Below are 13980 nucleotides of genomic sequence, written 5' to 3' on the forward strand. Positions count from 1 at the left end.
AACAACCTGAGGAACCACATATGGGTAGAGTGCTTTCTTCTTTTCAAATGGTGCACAACTACATAACCAGCTAAAGAATTCAATATATGACAGGATTTGGGAGGACACGGTGTGATAATAAAAGCACTGTCAAAAAATTTAAGCAGAAACAATTCATCTCTTCAGGATGGTAGAAACATACATATGCACTCAGTGAGCACAGGAACCACCTGCATTGGCAACAGATGGGCAAGGCCAGCCCTGCCACACAGGCAAGACTGCTGGAGCCTGCTCGGGTGCCTTCACTGTCAGCTTCTGGGGTGAGGGGCCTACTTCCTCTGGCCAGCGCTGCTGCCTACTAAACAGATCTAAGAAAACAACCAAAGACAAAGTTCCTACCTGAATGACCATGCCCTTATTTTGCCGAGAGGTTCAAATGACCAGTCTATCAATGACTGACCAACAAAACTATTTACCGTAAACTGTGCACAAAGGTGGTAGAATATAATATTTTATTCAGCTGAGCAGATACTTACCTTTGTTGGGGCCAGGTCCTTGTCCAGGGTTCAGAGGAGGAATGCGACCTTGTGCTCCCTGCTGCCCTAGGCCTGGTATCAGGGGTGGGGGGCCTGTGCTCTGTCCTTCCTGAAAATATGTTTTTAAAGTGAGGGTATGAAATCACAGGCTTGTGCTACATAAATAGCGATTGTATCATAACATGACAACATAAAAACACCCAGTAAATATTTAGCTAGTGAGATGACAGCAACATTGTCCTTAAATCAGGAGAAAGGAGATACCTCTCGTACTATAATAATTTTTTTAAAACACCTGTATTTTAAACCTGTTGACAACTTTTATTTAAAATTAGATCTTTACTTGTAATGCCAAAAAAGAGCATTAATGGAATGTCAGAAATCCTAACACAGTAACACTAAATTAAACCAATTAAAACAACTGGTTTAAGTAACTGGTCTGGTTAATGTGAAGCAAGTTATATTTCAGCATATAAGGAAAAAGAGCACAAATGTTCATCAGGCAACTTCTGAGATCTGAAATGCACTACAAAGTATCAGATCTTCAGACTCATTCTACCAGTATTTCTATAGGTCAATTAAAATTTCAGAATCATGCTTTCCATGTATAAAATCTTTTACTACACGGTACAATAAAAAATCTCATTGAATTGTCCCAGAAACTCAGGCCTGTCCTTGTGACTCTGACATGTTTCAGTTATAACACAGTAGCTAAACTTCACATTTTTTTAATCCTCCAAAATGAAAACTGTTAATTTACTACCAGAAAGTTAGGAAAACAGCTGATAACAAATATTACACACACATACAACTGAGCAGTAAATTAATAAAATATATAATACTTCAAGATTTAGGGCAATTTAGAATGGCAATCCTCTATTTAATTCATCCTAACTTCTGAGAAGTGCTGAATAAAAATCTGGAAATAACTCAGATGCCATCAGATTCCCCATTGCTATGACACTTTTAGGTTCTGGAAGATCTACTTTAGAATAGTAGATAATTTGTTTTAGCTAGTTAGTTGAGTTCAGGGAACCCAATGGTCATCTTTACATTAGGGATTCCTGGTGGTATTTGAAAAACCAAAACAGATTGTGCTTTCTACATCCGTAGCATCCCCTTTCTCCAAGTGGCTCAGGGAGTCAACATTCGCTTACTCACTCACTTCTGGTCCACAATGGACCAAAAGTGAGTTTTCAGGGACACAACTCAGTTATTCATACCCAAATAATGCCTCCAGACTAAGAACTTGAGAAAAGCATAAAATGCACATAGCTGAGCAGTATTACATCTATTTATGCTTACGCAATTCTTTTTGTAATTCACTCCCCCAAGCAACCTGAACTTCACAGTATCTCTCAAGCACAAGCTCAGCAAATGAGCAATAAAAATTGGCTAACAAAAACAGAGTCCTCAAAAAAGGAGAATTTCTACAGAAATGCTCCTTCCTGCAAATACTGTTATATGTGAGCTGAAAACAACTTGAGCAGAGTTTCATCCAAAGGGTCACCATTTCCAGAATGCTCAGCTCAATTCTGGAATCACAGGTCTCGTTTATTTCTATTCACTGTAATAAACAGAGTGAGGTATACAGTCTATAGTATACTCATGGTTAAATATTCCATCCTATCTCTTCAAAGCAGAGTTGGTGACTCAGTGGCTGGCAGGCCCATGGAACACCAGGCTGCAATGTAAAGGGCCTGGAAAAGGAGGCATGACAGCCTCAGAGCCGACCACCATGTAAAACATGCTTCCTCCTCAGGGTCACAGCTCTCCTGGAGCCCTGGGACAATTATCAACTGTACTCAAATGAGAGTTGACCTTTTCTGGAAGAAACCCTATTACTAAAAAAAAGAAAAAAGGTGAGAAGTAAAAATGAATACTGAGATGGACTTAATGGGAGTATAACCTAACTCATCATTCTTATGATTTCCTTCTTCAGCCAGGATGCTAGTATCTTACGCTACGGCCACTACTTGGTAAGTATTTATATCCAGCTGTGACCCTTTTCCACTCTACTCAGCAGTATGGCTTCTGTGCGGAGCGTATTCTCCCAGTGTGGTAGTGCCTGTAAGTTGGAAATGAGTAATACCTGGCTGAAGGGGGCCCGGGGCCCATCACCTAGCAGAGGCGTTTTCTGTTGCTGGAATGGTATAGGCCCTTGAGATGGATGTGGCCCTCTTGCTGGGTTCTGCTGTCCCTGAGGTCCGGGGGGTCCTTGCATGCCACCCTGGGGTGGAGGTCCTAAAGAGCCCTGGGGTGGCCCCTGCTGACTTTGTGAGCCTGGAGGCCCTCGCAGTTCCTGGGGAGGTCCCAGCATTGATCCTTGGGGCGGAGGCCCCTGCATGCCTCGGATCTCCTGAGGACCTCTCATTTCCTGAGGGCCGTGTCCCAGCAGTCCACTCGGAGGGTGAGGTCCTCTCATCTCTTGAGGCGGGTGGCCCATCATCATCCCTTGGGGAGCAGGACCCTGGTTCTCCCGGGGGCCTGGAGGCCCCTGCATTCCTCTTGGATTCAATCCCATCAGAGGTCCCTGAGACACAGGACCTTGGATCCCTTGAGACCCTGGCCCGCCTTGGATCCCATGAGGATGAGGAGGTCCTTGCATTCCTCTGGGACCAGGTGGTCCCTGCATACCTTGAGTACCCGGAGGCCCCTGTGGGCCCAAGTGACCCTGAGGGCCAGGCGGACCTTGGGGGCCTATGTGACCCTGTGGGCCAGGTGGACCCTGAGGACCCATATGACCTTGAGGACCAGAACTACCTTGTGGTCCAGGTGGCCCTTGAGGTCCCAAAGGGCCATGAGGTCCAGGATGCCTCTGCATTCCTTGGGGCCCATGCATGTCCTGAGGCCGTGGCAACCCCTGGGGTGGGCCCTGGGGTCCCTGTGGTCCCATGAATCCTTGTGGCCCCCCACCTCCCTGATGCAGTGGAGGACCTTGTGGTCCCATTTGTCCCTGGGGTCCAGGAGGCCTAAACTGTCCCTGTGGACCTGGAGGCCCCATTTGAGCCATGTTCATTGGCATCTGCTGAGATGGATGGGGCTGTTGAAAACCTTGAGGAATCTGAGACATTGGACCTTGTCCTGGAAAAGGCTGGGGTCCAAGGAGAGGGGTGCCAGATGAGGGAGGAGGCTGAATTTGCTCAACTTGTTTCTGTGCAAGTCTTTCAATTTTAAGTTGCTGGAAAGAAAGAAAGAAAAAAGCATGTTGAATAAATAGGCCATAACCCTTGAAAATGACAATATTGCTGTCATGTATTCCATTAGGGGACTCTTAAAATAAACATAAAAACTGCTCAAACTCTTCATTCTCCAGTGGTAATTAGGGTCCATGCAACACTCAAGCACTGTAAGGAGTTTTAGGTTCTTTCTCATTCTTTTTAAGTCCTGGGACACAGCAGTAAGGATTTTTTTTTCCTTATTTTTTTTTTCTGTCCCCCAAGCTGGAGTGTAGTGGTGCAATCATGGTTCACTACAGCCTCACCCTCCTGGACTCAAGCGATCCTCCCACCTCAGCCTCCGGAGTAGCTGGGACTACAGGCACATGCCACCGCGCCCAGCTAATTATTATTATTAGTAGTAGTAGTAGTAGTAGAGATAGGGTCTTGCTGTATTGCCCAGGCTGATCTCAAACTCCTGGGTTCAACTGATCCTCCTGCCTCACCTCCCAAAGTTCTGGGATTACAGGCGTGAGCCACTGTGCCTGGCCTAGTCAGGATTATTTATGTCCATCTTGATCAGGGAAAGCCCAATAATTCACCACTTTCATCATTCTTGGTAGCTAACACAGGTAGGAAAAATAAGAACAAGCTACCTGCTATATGAGCTGACAAAAAAGAAAAAGTCTTTCATAAATAGGTGAATTCAAATTAAAACTATGTTGGCTTTATCTTTTCAATTTAAAATGTATATTTAACTTAGATCTACTCACTGCCCCACTAATTCCGTTTTTGTTGTTGTTATTGTTGTTTTTGAGGCAGAGTCTCACTTTGTGGTGCAGGCTGGAGTGCAGTGGTGAGATCTCAGCTCACTGCAACCTTTGCCTCTGGAGTTCAAGTGATTCTCCTGCCTCAGCCTCCCATGGTCACTGGGACTACAGGCATGCAACCACCATGCCCGGCTAATTTTTTTATTTTCAGTAGAGGTGGGGTTTCACCAGGTTGACCAGGCTGGTCTCGAACTCCTGATCTCAGGTGATCTGCCTGCCTCGACCTCCTAAAGTGCTGGGATTACAGGTGTGAGCCACCACGCCTGACCCTAACTGGGTTTTAAAAGTCCAAGATATGACTCAAGGAAGTCACTTTAAAAAAAAAAGTTACTCGGACGTGATGGTGCGTGTATGTAGTCTCTGCCACTCAAGAGGCTTAATGTGGGAGGAGCACTTGAGCCTGAGAGGCAGAGGTTGTAGCGAGCCATGATCGCACCACTGCATTCCAGCCTGGGTGACAGGGCATGACTCTGTCTCTAAAATAAAATAAAATAAATAAAACAAAATACATAAATAACACATTTTTTAAAATTTTATGAAACAGGATTCTCTTGGAAACTAGTCTTCTAGCATAGCAAGAGGAAATGGCGGTGCTTGTCAGACCATCGGAGAGTCCCCTCCCTTTTCCTTAAGAGCATATCAATAAAAATGGCACCACTACCGTCTTAGCTCATCCTCGATTCCCCCCTAAAGAGCTCCACACACCTCCAGAAGCTGTGGGTTAGTATACTGTAACCCTCTTAGCTCATCCTCGATTCCCCCTAAAGAGCTCCACACACCTCCAGAAGCTGTGGGTTAGTATACTGTAACCCTCTTAGCTCATCCTCGATTTCCCCCTAAAGAGCTCCACACACCTCCAGAAGCTGTGGGTTAGTATACTGTAATGTAGCCATCTCTTGCTCAATTTCTGCTTGTGTTTTCTTCTTCTCTTCCAATTTAATGTCTTCTTTTCTGTCATTCAGCACCTCATTTGGAGCAGGAATTGGAACTTTATTTTGCATCCAAGCCTTGGGAAAGAAGAGAATACTAAAATACACCCTAAGTATGAAAATCACAATGATAAAATGAGAAAACCACTCTACAATGTCATTTGCTCAATCTAACCTCCGAACCGTCTTTCTTTATACCTTTTCTCCATGACTCAAGTACATGGCTCATGCTAATTCTTACTGACATATTACTAGGTAGAAATTACTATGGTGATAAAAGCTGCAAGATACTGCATGTTATTAAGAATGCAAAGCTTGCCAGCCTTTTCACAGGGTACATGCCCTTTGTGTTGAGGGGACAATTAAAGCAGAAGATAGATAAACAATGGAGAAGAGAATCAGCATGCTCCCATACTCCCTCTGCTCCGTGCCTTTCTTCTATTTCCTCTCATAGCATGGATGATAATAAGCAGGTGAGGACAGAACAGAGAAGACTGATAACAAACTCAATACAACTGCAAAGCAGTAGATGAGAACCATGTCTAACAGTGCATGAATATGGGAAAAATGCTCCAGTATAGAAACACCTTCAACGGTGAGATAATCCAAGAGAAATGTCAAACTAACCAACCAAAACCTCTCTGCGTGGATGAGGTGGAATCACTTTTACTTACCTGCTGGAACTGAGCAGGAATGGGTTTGGCATAAGGAACTTTCTTCTGAGGTACTTTTTTCTGATCCTTTTGCATCACTTCCTCCATCCCCCAGTCTAAACCTGGAATTGTCATTTCAATTTCATTTGATTCATCTTTCCCTGTAACCATAAAGAAAAGTGGTTTGCCTCTTTTTTTTTTTTTAAATTATTATTATACTTTAAGTTCTAGGGTACATGTGCGTAACGTGCAGGTTTGTTACATATGTATACTTGTGCCATGTTGGCGTGCTGCACCCATCAACTCGTCATTTACATCAGGTATAACTCCCAATGCAATCCCTCCCACCGCCCTTGCCTCTTAAATAAAAGAAATTGGCCACTTGATCAATGAACACATTATTGGAAGAACAGATTTTAAGTATTATGCCGTTTGTATAATTTTTATCAACATTTCTCAACATAAATCATTTTGGTATTTCAATATATTTATCAGGAAGATAAACAGGTCAAGAAAAAAATTTATAAAAATAAAATGTATCTGTGTAACTTCTCTTACCCATCTGTTCTTGTTCCATAGCTAATTTTAGTTGTTCTGGTATTCCCATTCCTGGAATTACTGCCAGGCTATTAGGTTCAAGGTCATCTATAAATAGTAATACACCATTGTCAATAGAGAATTTGTAAAAGTAGTGACTGATAAAATTAATGCTTTATAAAAATGAATGTCACCGATGATTTATAAATAAATCTACTATAAAATTAAAATTCATTTTGTATAATCTTCCCAACATCTAACACTTCTATAACAGAACACCAGATTTCAAAGAAGGACAGATGTGCAAGAGTCTCACCATATTCTACTCCATCTTCAGACATTCCAGGTAAAAGGTTTAGATTATATCGATCTCGCATTTTATCACCTGGTCGGTTTCGAGTCCAGAATTTGCTGTAAAAATAATTAGAGGAGAAGAGAAGCATGGTTTCAGTATTTTTCTGGGCACTTAACAGTACTAGGCAGACCCTTGGTAAACACAACAAGTTTTTACAATTTGTTTCTTCTACAAATTTAAAATGTGAGGTCATACACTTTGGCTCACATCTGTAATCCCAGCACTTTGGGAGGTTGTGGCAGGAGGATTAAGTCCAGGAGTCCAAGACTAGCCTGGGCAATATAGCAAAACCCTGTCTCTACAAAATAAAAATCAAAAAGTTAGCTGGGTGTGGTGGCACACACCTGTAGTCTCAGCTACTCAGGAGGCTAAGGCGGGAAGATGGCTTGAGCCCAGGAGTTTGAGGCTGCAACCAGCACTCCAGTCTGGGTGACAGAATAAGACTTTGTCTCTTAAAATAATAATAAAAATAAGAGTAAAATGTGGGGCCAGGCAAGGTGGCTCACGCCTGTAATCCCAGCACCTTGGGAGGCTGAGGCAGGAGGATTGCTTAAGCCCAGGAGTTCGACATCAGCCTGGGCAACACGGTGAAACCCCATCTCTACAAAAAATGCAAAAATTAGCCAGGTGTGGTGGTGTGCGCCTATAGTCCCAGCTACTCAGGAGGCTGAGGTAGGAGGATCACCTGAGCCCAGGGAGGTTGAGGCTACAGTGAGCTGAGACTGCACCATTGCATGCCAGCCTGGGCAGAGACCCTGTCTCAAAGAAAAAAAAAAAAGGAAAACTTTTGTTTTAAGTCAGAAGGCAAAACAAAATTTGAATAGCCAAAACCATATTCAATACCCAATCTCTTTATTGCAATATAAGTGTTTGTAAACCACTACAAAAATGTTCCCAAGAATAAGTTGGAATATAAATTAATATATCAATCAACCAATAAAAATAAACCCATACAATATTTATTTCCTGTTGCTCCATATAAAGCTTTGCTATTTCAATATAAAGCTTACCTAGTATGGTCATTTGAGCCTGAGCAGAGAATATGCCCAAGAGGATGCCAGGCCAGACTCCAGATCATCCCTTCGTGGGCCATCTCCATCCCACCCACTTCCTTCTCTACCCTGCAACAGCACCAAAGAGAGAAGACTTTTTCACAAAAGTTACCCAGCTCCTCCCTCCCCCTCGAAAAAGGCATTTTCTGTTACCCTTAAAACGAAGCTACCAAAGCCTGGACTTGGACTCTGGTGAATTCCACATGTCTCAGGGGTACTGGCTTGTCATTGCCAAAGGACATTTACCCTTTCATCCAAAGAGCACTTCATAGGGGAAAAGGCTGCAAGCATTTAGAAACTAGGAAATCTATTTTATTCCTCTTTAATGACTTCCATATCCACAAACAGAGGTACATTTTCTATTCCAGGCTGGATTTAGAATCGAAAACTGCAAGCAGTCTCTGATATAGGATATATGGACACTCAAAAAAGTTACAAAACTATCATGTCTGCACACATTCAGGTGCTCTCTTCACAAAATACACGACTTTTTCACATACTAAATCTTACATACCCAACATGCCAGAATAACAAAGAGCCGTCAGAGCCTCCACTGGCAAACAGCCCTTCATGAACAGGATGCCAGGCCACAGCTGCAGAACACACACAGGGGAAAAGACACAGCGGTCAGGATTGGAGAATGCCACAGGTGCCCTTGTCAAAGAGAAGCGTCTCACAGCCACTGACCTGTGGCTTCTTTCTTATGACCTCGGAAGACTTGAAGCTCTTCTTTTAGGTTTCTGATATCAAAAAGTTTACAGAGATGATCACGTGATGCTGTGAGTAGCCAATTGCCATTAAGGTTTAATTTCACTTCCATTACTGTGTTTTTATGGGCATGACTAGAAACAAAGTATCAAAAAAAAAAAAAAAAGTCAGAATTCAAAACAAGTATAAATATAATGACCATTTTTGATGAAAAGCGAATGGATCAAGATGGCAAAGAGGTTCGGCCTAGAAGCAATAAAGCCTGTAACATTAAAGGATCACAGTTTTAAACACACTTAAAAGAAACAGGTCAAGGACAGAAATAATATGCACTGCCCAGACATGGACAGCTCTCATCAACCAGTTAAAACAGCAGCAGAGGCTGGGTGTGGTGGCTCACGCCTGTAATCCCAACACTTTGGGAGGCCGAGGCAGGTGGATCACCTGAGGTCAGGAGTTTGAGACCACCCTGGCCAACATGGTGAAACCCAGACTCTACTAAAAATACAAAAATTTGCCAGGCGTGATGGCGCATGCCTGTAATCCTAGCTACTCAGGAGGCTGAGGCAGGAGAATCACTTGAACCCAGGAGGTAGAGGTTGCAGTGAGCCAAGACTGCACCGATGCACTCTAGTCTGGGTGACAGAGTGAGACTCTGTCTCAAAATAATAATAATAATAATAATAATAATATAGCAGCAGAGCTTCCACTGAACAGTAAAATTTATCCATGAAGGGGAAGCACATGAACACAGAAATTAATATTCAATAAAGCTCATTACATTTCAAAAATTCCATAAAGTTTCTCTAATTAAGACAAAGCATAAAAATGGACTGGAAAGTTTGAAACTTAATTTGAACTAAAGACAATGCAACAACCCTTGGCCTGCACAATGGACATATCCAAGGGAAAATTCACAAGGCATTCCAGGTTGGCATGGCCATTGGGGTTGTACAACAAAGCAGCCTTGCTCCAACCAATTCACTTTGAATATGGTCCTCTTCCCAGTGGGAAAGACCAGGAAATGGATGCTTCGTCAAAAAAACGTTAACATATGCATGTAGTTGTGAATGTTCACAAATAACTGAAAGAGAAAGCTAGATTACATAGCTTACATAAGTAAGCACATCAGACAAAAAATGAGAACTGGTTCAAAACCAGAGGAAAACCCTCTCGAAATAGATGATGTGAGATGGAGAAGGCTGGGCCGTGTCTAGTAAGGGGCACACGCATCAACTCCTCACAGTGCCACAAGGTATTCTGATGACAGACAATAGGCTAGAATAGTAACCACCTCCCTCCTCATCCTCCTCCCCACCCCCATGTAACAACCAAATTAAACTTAGGTCTACATGGCAGGACAGAAACAAGCCTTACTTCATTAAGAGTTCAGAGATGAATCATACTTAATTAATAAGAAGTCTATAGATCCAAGTCCATCTGTTGCCTAAATGACTTTTCCAGAAATACAGAAGAGAAAACAAAGCTAAAAGTTAAAGGATACACTGCTTTGCTCCCCTTTGTTCAGATGCCAAAGTGGGGCTCCTATCACTTACAGTGTTGCAAGACTCTGCCCAGTCTTGGGATCCCAGAACTTGATTGGCTGTTGACTATCTTTACTTCCTGAAACAACTAACCCTTTGGTTGGATGCCAGTCTACACATTTCACATCAGCACCATGCCCTGTCGGAAACAAGTTAGGATTAAAACCTAATTAGTTATATGCATGTAAAGCAATTTAAACCAAAGTAGAGAAACCTAGTAAATGTTTTGCTCTCAGTGCTCCGTCAACTGAAAACTTTTTTTGTGAAGACTCTTTGGCCTGTGTCTGGAAATTTTTCAGATACAGTATCCTCTCCTCCTATGTCAAGACACGCAGGAGCCAGTCCTCTTCTCCTGGAGCCAAGTGCATCTTCCCACCTACTTGCCGGGAGGTCAGTCGAGGCTTTTGGAGGCTGACCTCTCAAGACCCCATTATGTAAAGCTTTTGAAGCATCTCATGTTGTTCCCGATTACCCTGATTCCAGGGCACAATCTCTGTCACTCACTTCAGTTGTCCCACTTGGTGATAGTTCTTACAGACGAACTTGATTCAACCTGAATTTAGGACTTTGGGACCACCATTTAGTAATTTAGGACACCACTTTCTAGATGGAATGACAAGAAAAGCCAGCTTTCAGCTCCTGTTTACTGAAATGCAGGAGAAATACACTCTTTGCTTGATTCACACATGTTGTGACAGTTAGATGAGGTAATAATAACAGCTATCCTACTGCAGGCTTGCTATATTTTAGGCAGTATAATGAGCACATGTAAGCATCACCTTTTTAAATCTTCACAAAATCCTGAGGAAAGTATTAGCATTATCTCCATTTTACAAGTGAAGAAATAGAAGGGCTGGAGGGGTTAAATAACACATCCTAGATCCCAAAGTCAGTCAGCAAGAACAGGAGCGAGTCTCTGAGCCTGGTCCGTGGGATTCCAGGGATGGTTACTTCAGTAACCACCGTGCTAGAGCATAAGGTCACTTCACAAGTGTAATAGATTAACTTACTAAAAGTCACAAACGTGAAAGTCAGTTTGCAAATTTGAAAAAGATGGGTATGATTTTTGACGAACTGGATGCTGTACAAAGCCCCAAGAATATTTTACATAACGAATGAACTAACAAGCAGGTGAGGAGTGAGGAAGAACATTCAGAGCTTCCTTCTCTGCCCTGGATCAAATCCAGCTTCTGTGAAGTTCTGAGGTGGAAACAAGGAAGGATACGGAAGAATAGAGACAAAGGGAAGTGAAGTGGCAAAGAAGAAATGGGTTAGAGGCACCGAAAGTGATTGGTACCCGTTCATAAGGGGAGACATTTGGGTCTCAAATGGACATAGGTTTCTCCCAACACAATACCCCATACTGGCAAGCATGTGGGGAGGTAACAAACAATCTGGAGAACAGTTTGGCCGTGTGTATCAAAAGTATGAGAAAGTGCATCTCCTACAACCCAATAATCTCATGTCTTAGATTTTTATCATGAGGAAATAATGGATGTGCAAAAGGATTTGTCGGCAAGGACATTTACTGATTCAATTTATTTTTAATAGAACACAAATATATTACAAAATAAATTGCAGTGTGGCATACGTACTTAAAGGAATGTGATGCACCTATTATAAACAACCCTATAGATGATTTAATGGCATTATTAAAATGTTTGAAATTTATTAATAAAAAAAATACACCAGTGTATACCATCACTGTAAAAGGCCAACAGTCAATAACATGAGTGACTGTGTGAGCTTATCTAAATAAAAGAAAAAAGCCAGGAGTCTAGACACCAAATTGTTAACAGAAATAATATTAAGCTGGAAGGTGGTATTGACTCTCTCTCCCCATGTTTATTCTATATTTTTATATTTTCTACAATGAACATATTTTGTAACTGGGATCTGAGGATGGGAAAGGGGAAGAGGGGTTTTGCTGTTGCTTTGTCTTTTAAAAAGAAAAATAACTGAAGATGGAATAATTGAAATATAAATACACTTCAGTCTCCCTTGTCCCTTGTTTGCCTTAAGAAATGTTAATTAATGATTTGCCCCTGAAAAGGTATGGCCAGGGAATTTTAAAACTCTATGGGCTATTGTCACTCAAAAATAAGTATTATGTATAGCTATGTACGCATTAATCAATCAAATTTGGGATTATAGGAAATGCCTGGGAAAGCAATTTCAAATTACAACGCACTATACGAAAAGTTCATATTCTTAAGAGCCATCTCTACCCTCATCTTCTCTGGGACACGTTTATTACATAAAGAACGTATGTCTGTTTAGTTTTAAGATATGTTTAAAGAAGCATACGTAAAAACAAAAAACTATGAACCCAAAAAGGAACCACAAAATAAATTTCAGCTGCTTTAATTTTGTTTTCTAATGTTCTCTAAAATTTATTAAAATTTAAGCAAGTGAGGAATCTCATGAATTTACCCGTGTTCATACACATCACAAATATAAATCAAACTGGTCCTGATTCTTGGATATAATTTTATTCATCGCTCTTCTTAATAAAACAAACAATACTAGCAAGCCCATATACTTAAGTGTAGTGTTATTCTAAGCGAAGTCTGTGTAGTGACTCATTTTACATCTGAAGACTGTAAAGCGCAGACAGATTAAAGAACTTGCTTGGGACCACACTGATGATATGGGGCAGTGCAGAGATCTGGATGCAGGGAGGCCCCAGAGCCTCTGCTCTTAAGGACTATGTGATACTGCTTTCTTAGATACGAAAAGGTTAATGTAAGAATTACAAGAGCAGAAAAAACAAAACTGTGTCACTTCCTATTTGCTTCTCTATACATACTCAGTGCAGAATGGTACCTAGCAGACAGTGAATTGGAACAGGGAGAGACTATTCTCTTTTTTTGAGACGGAGTCTCGCTCTGTTGCCCAGGCTGGAGTGCAGTGGCCTGATCTCGGCTCACTGCAAGCTCCGCCTCCCGGGTTCACGCCATTCTCCTGCCTCAGCCTCCCGAGTAGCTGGGACTACAGGCGCCCGCCACCTCACTCGGCTAATTTTTTGTATTTTTAGTAGAGACGGGTTTTCACCGTGTTAGCCAGACAGTCTCCATCTCCTGGCTTCGTGATCGGCCCACCTAGGCCTCCCAAAGTGTTGGGATTACAGACGTGAGCCACCGCGCCCAGCCAACTATTCATTTTTCAGCCTTTAAATCATTTTACTTTTGAACCACGTTCATGTAGTATCTAATTTTTCAAAATTAAATACAAATAAATGAAATAAAGTTACTTAAGAAAATATATGAAAAAAGTATGTGTAGCATGCTAACATTTATAACTTAAAAACAGAGGGATACACACCCACACCCCTTTGCTCAAAAATGCATACCATGTGTGTCTGAAAATACAAAAGAATCTGATAACATCAACTGGCTCCAAGAACTAGGTAGACTGGGACACAAGGGAAAGGAGATTTTTCACTACACACTGTTTTGTAATTTTTCAACTCTGAAACACATTAATGACCTATTGAGAAAATTCAACTGAAAAAAATTTACTGAACTACATAACAGTGGATTACCTCTGGAAAGTGGGTGGGAAATCTTTATAAGCAGCATATATCATTAAAAGAATGTTTTAATGTAAAAGAGAAAAATAAATAGATTGCGTATCAATTTTCTTCTATTCCAGCTTAATCTATTTATTTTTCTCTTTTACATTAAAACATTCTTCAGG

The 13980-nt window shown here is 41.7% G+C and overlaps 1 protein-coding gene across 3 annotated transcripts in view; it reads right to left on the minus strand.

Annotated features, from left to right (window-relative positions):
* The window catches only part of WDR33 (WD repeat domain 33), a 334355-nt gene that overhangs the window by 16211 nt on the left and 304164 nt on the right, over positions 1 to 13980 (minus strand). For all 3 annotated transcript variants that reach the window (XM_050751582.1, XM_050751583.1, XM_050751584.1), the window contains 10 exons: positions 10294 to 10420; positions 8717 to 8871; positions 8544 to 8622; positions 7988 to 8098; positions 6939 to 7033; positions 6644 to 6730; positions 6107 to 6246; positions 5358 to 5510; positions 2608 to 3696; positions 516 to 624 (listed from right to left, as the gene is read on the minus strand). In XM_050751582.1, coding sequence (XP_050607539.1) covers positions 516 to 624; positions 2608 to 3696; positions 5358 to 5510; positions 6107 to 6246; positions 6644 to 6730; positions 6939 to 7033; positions 7988 to 8098; positions 8544 to 8622; positions 8717 to 8871; positions 10294 to 10420 — 2145 coding nt within the window. The remainder of the gene's footprint in view (positions 1 to 515; positions 625 to 2607; positions 3697 to 5357; positions 5511 to 6106; positions 6247 to 6643; positions 6731 to 6938; positions 7034 to 7987; positions 8099 to 8543; positions 8623 to 8716; positions 8872 to 10293; positions 10421 to 13980) is intronic.

The sequence above is a fragment of the Macaca thibetana genome, chromosome 12, assembly GCF_024542745.1.
Source record: "Macaca thibetana thibetana isolate TM-01 chromosome 12, ASM2454274v1, whole genome shotgun sequence".
NCBI classification, from domain to species: domain Eukaryota; kingdom Metazoa; phylum Chordata; class Mammalia; order Primates; family Cercopithecidae; genus Macaca; species Macaca thibetana.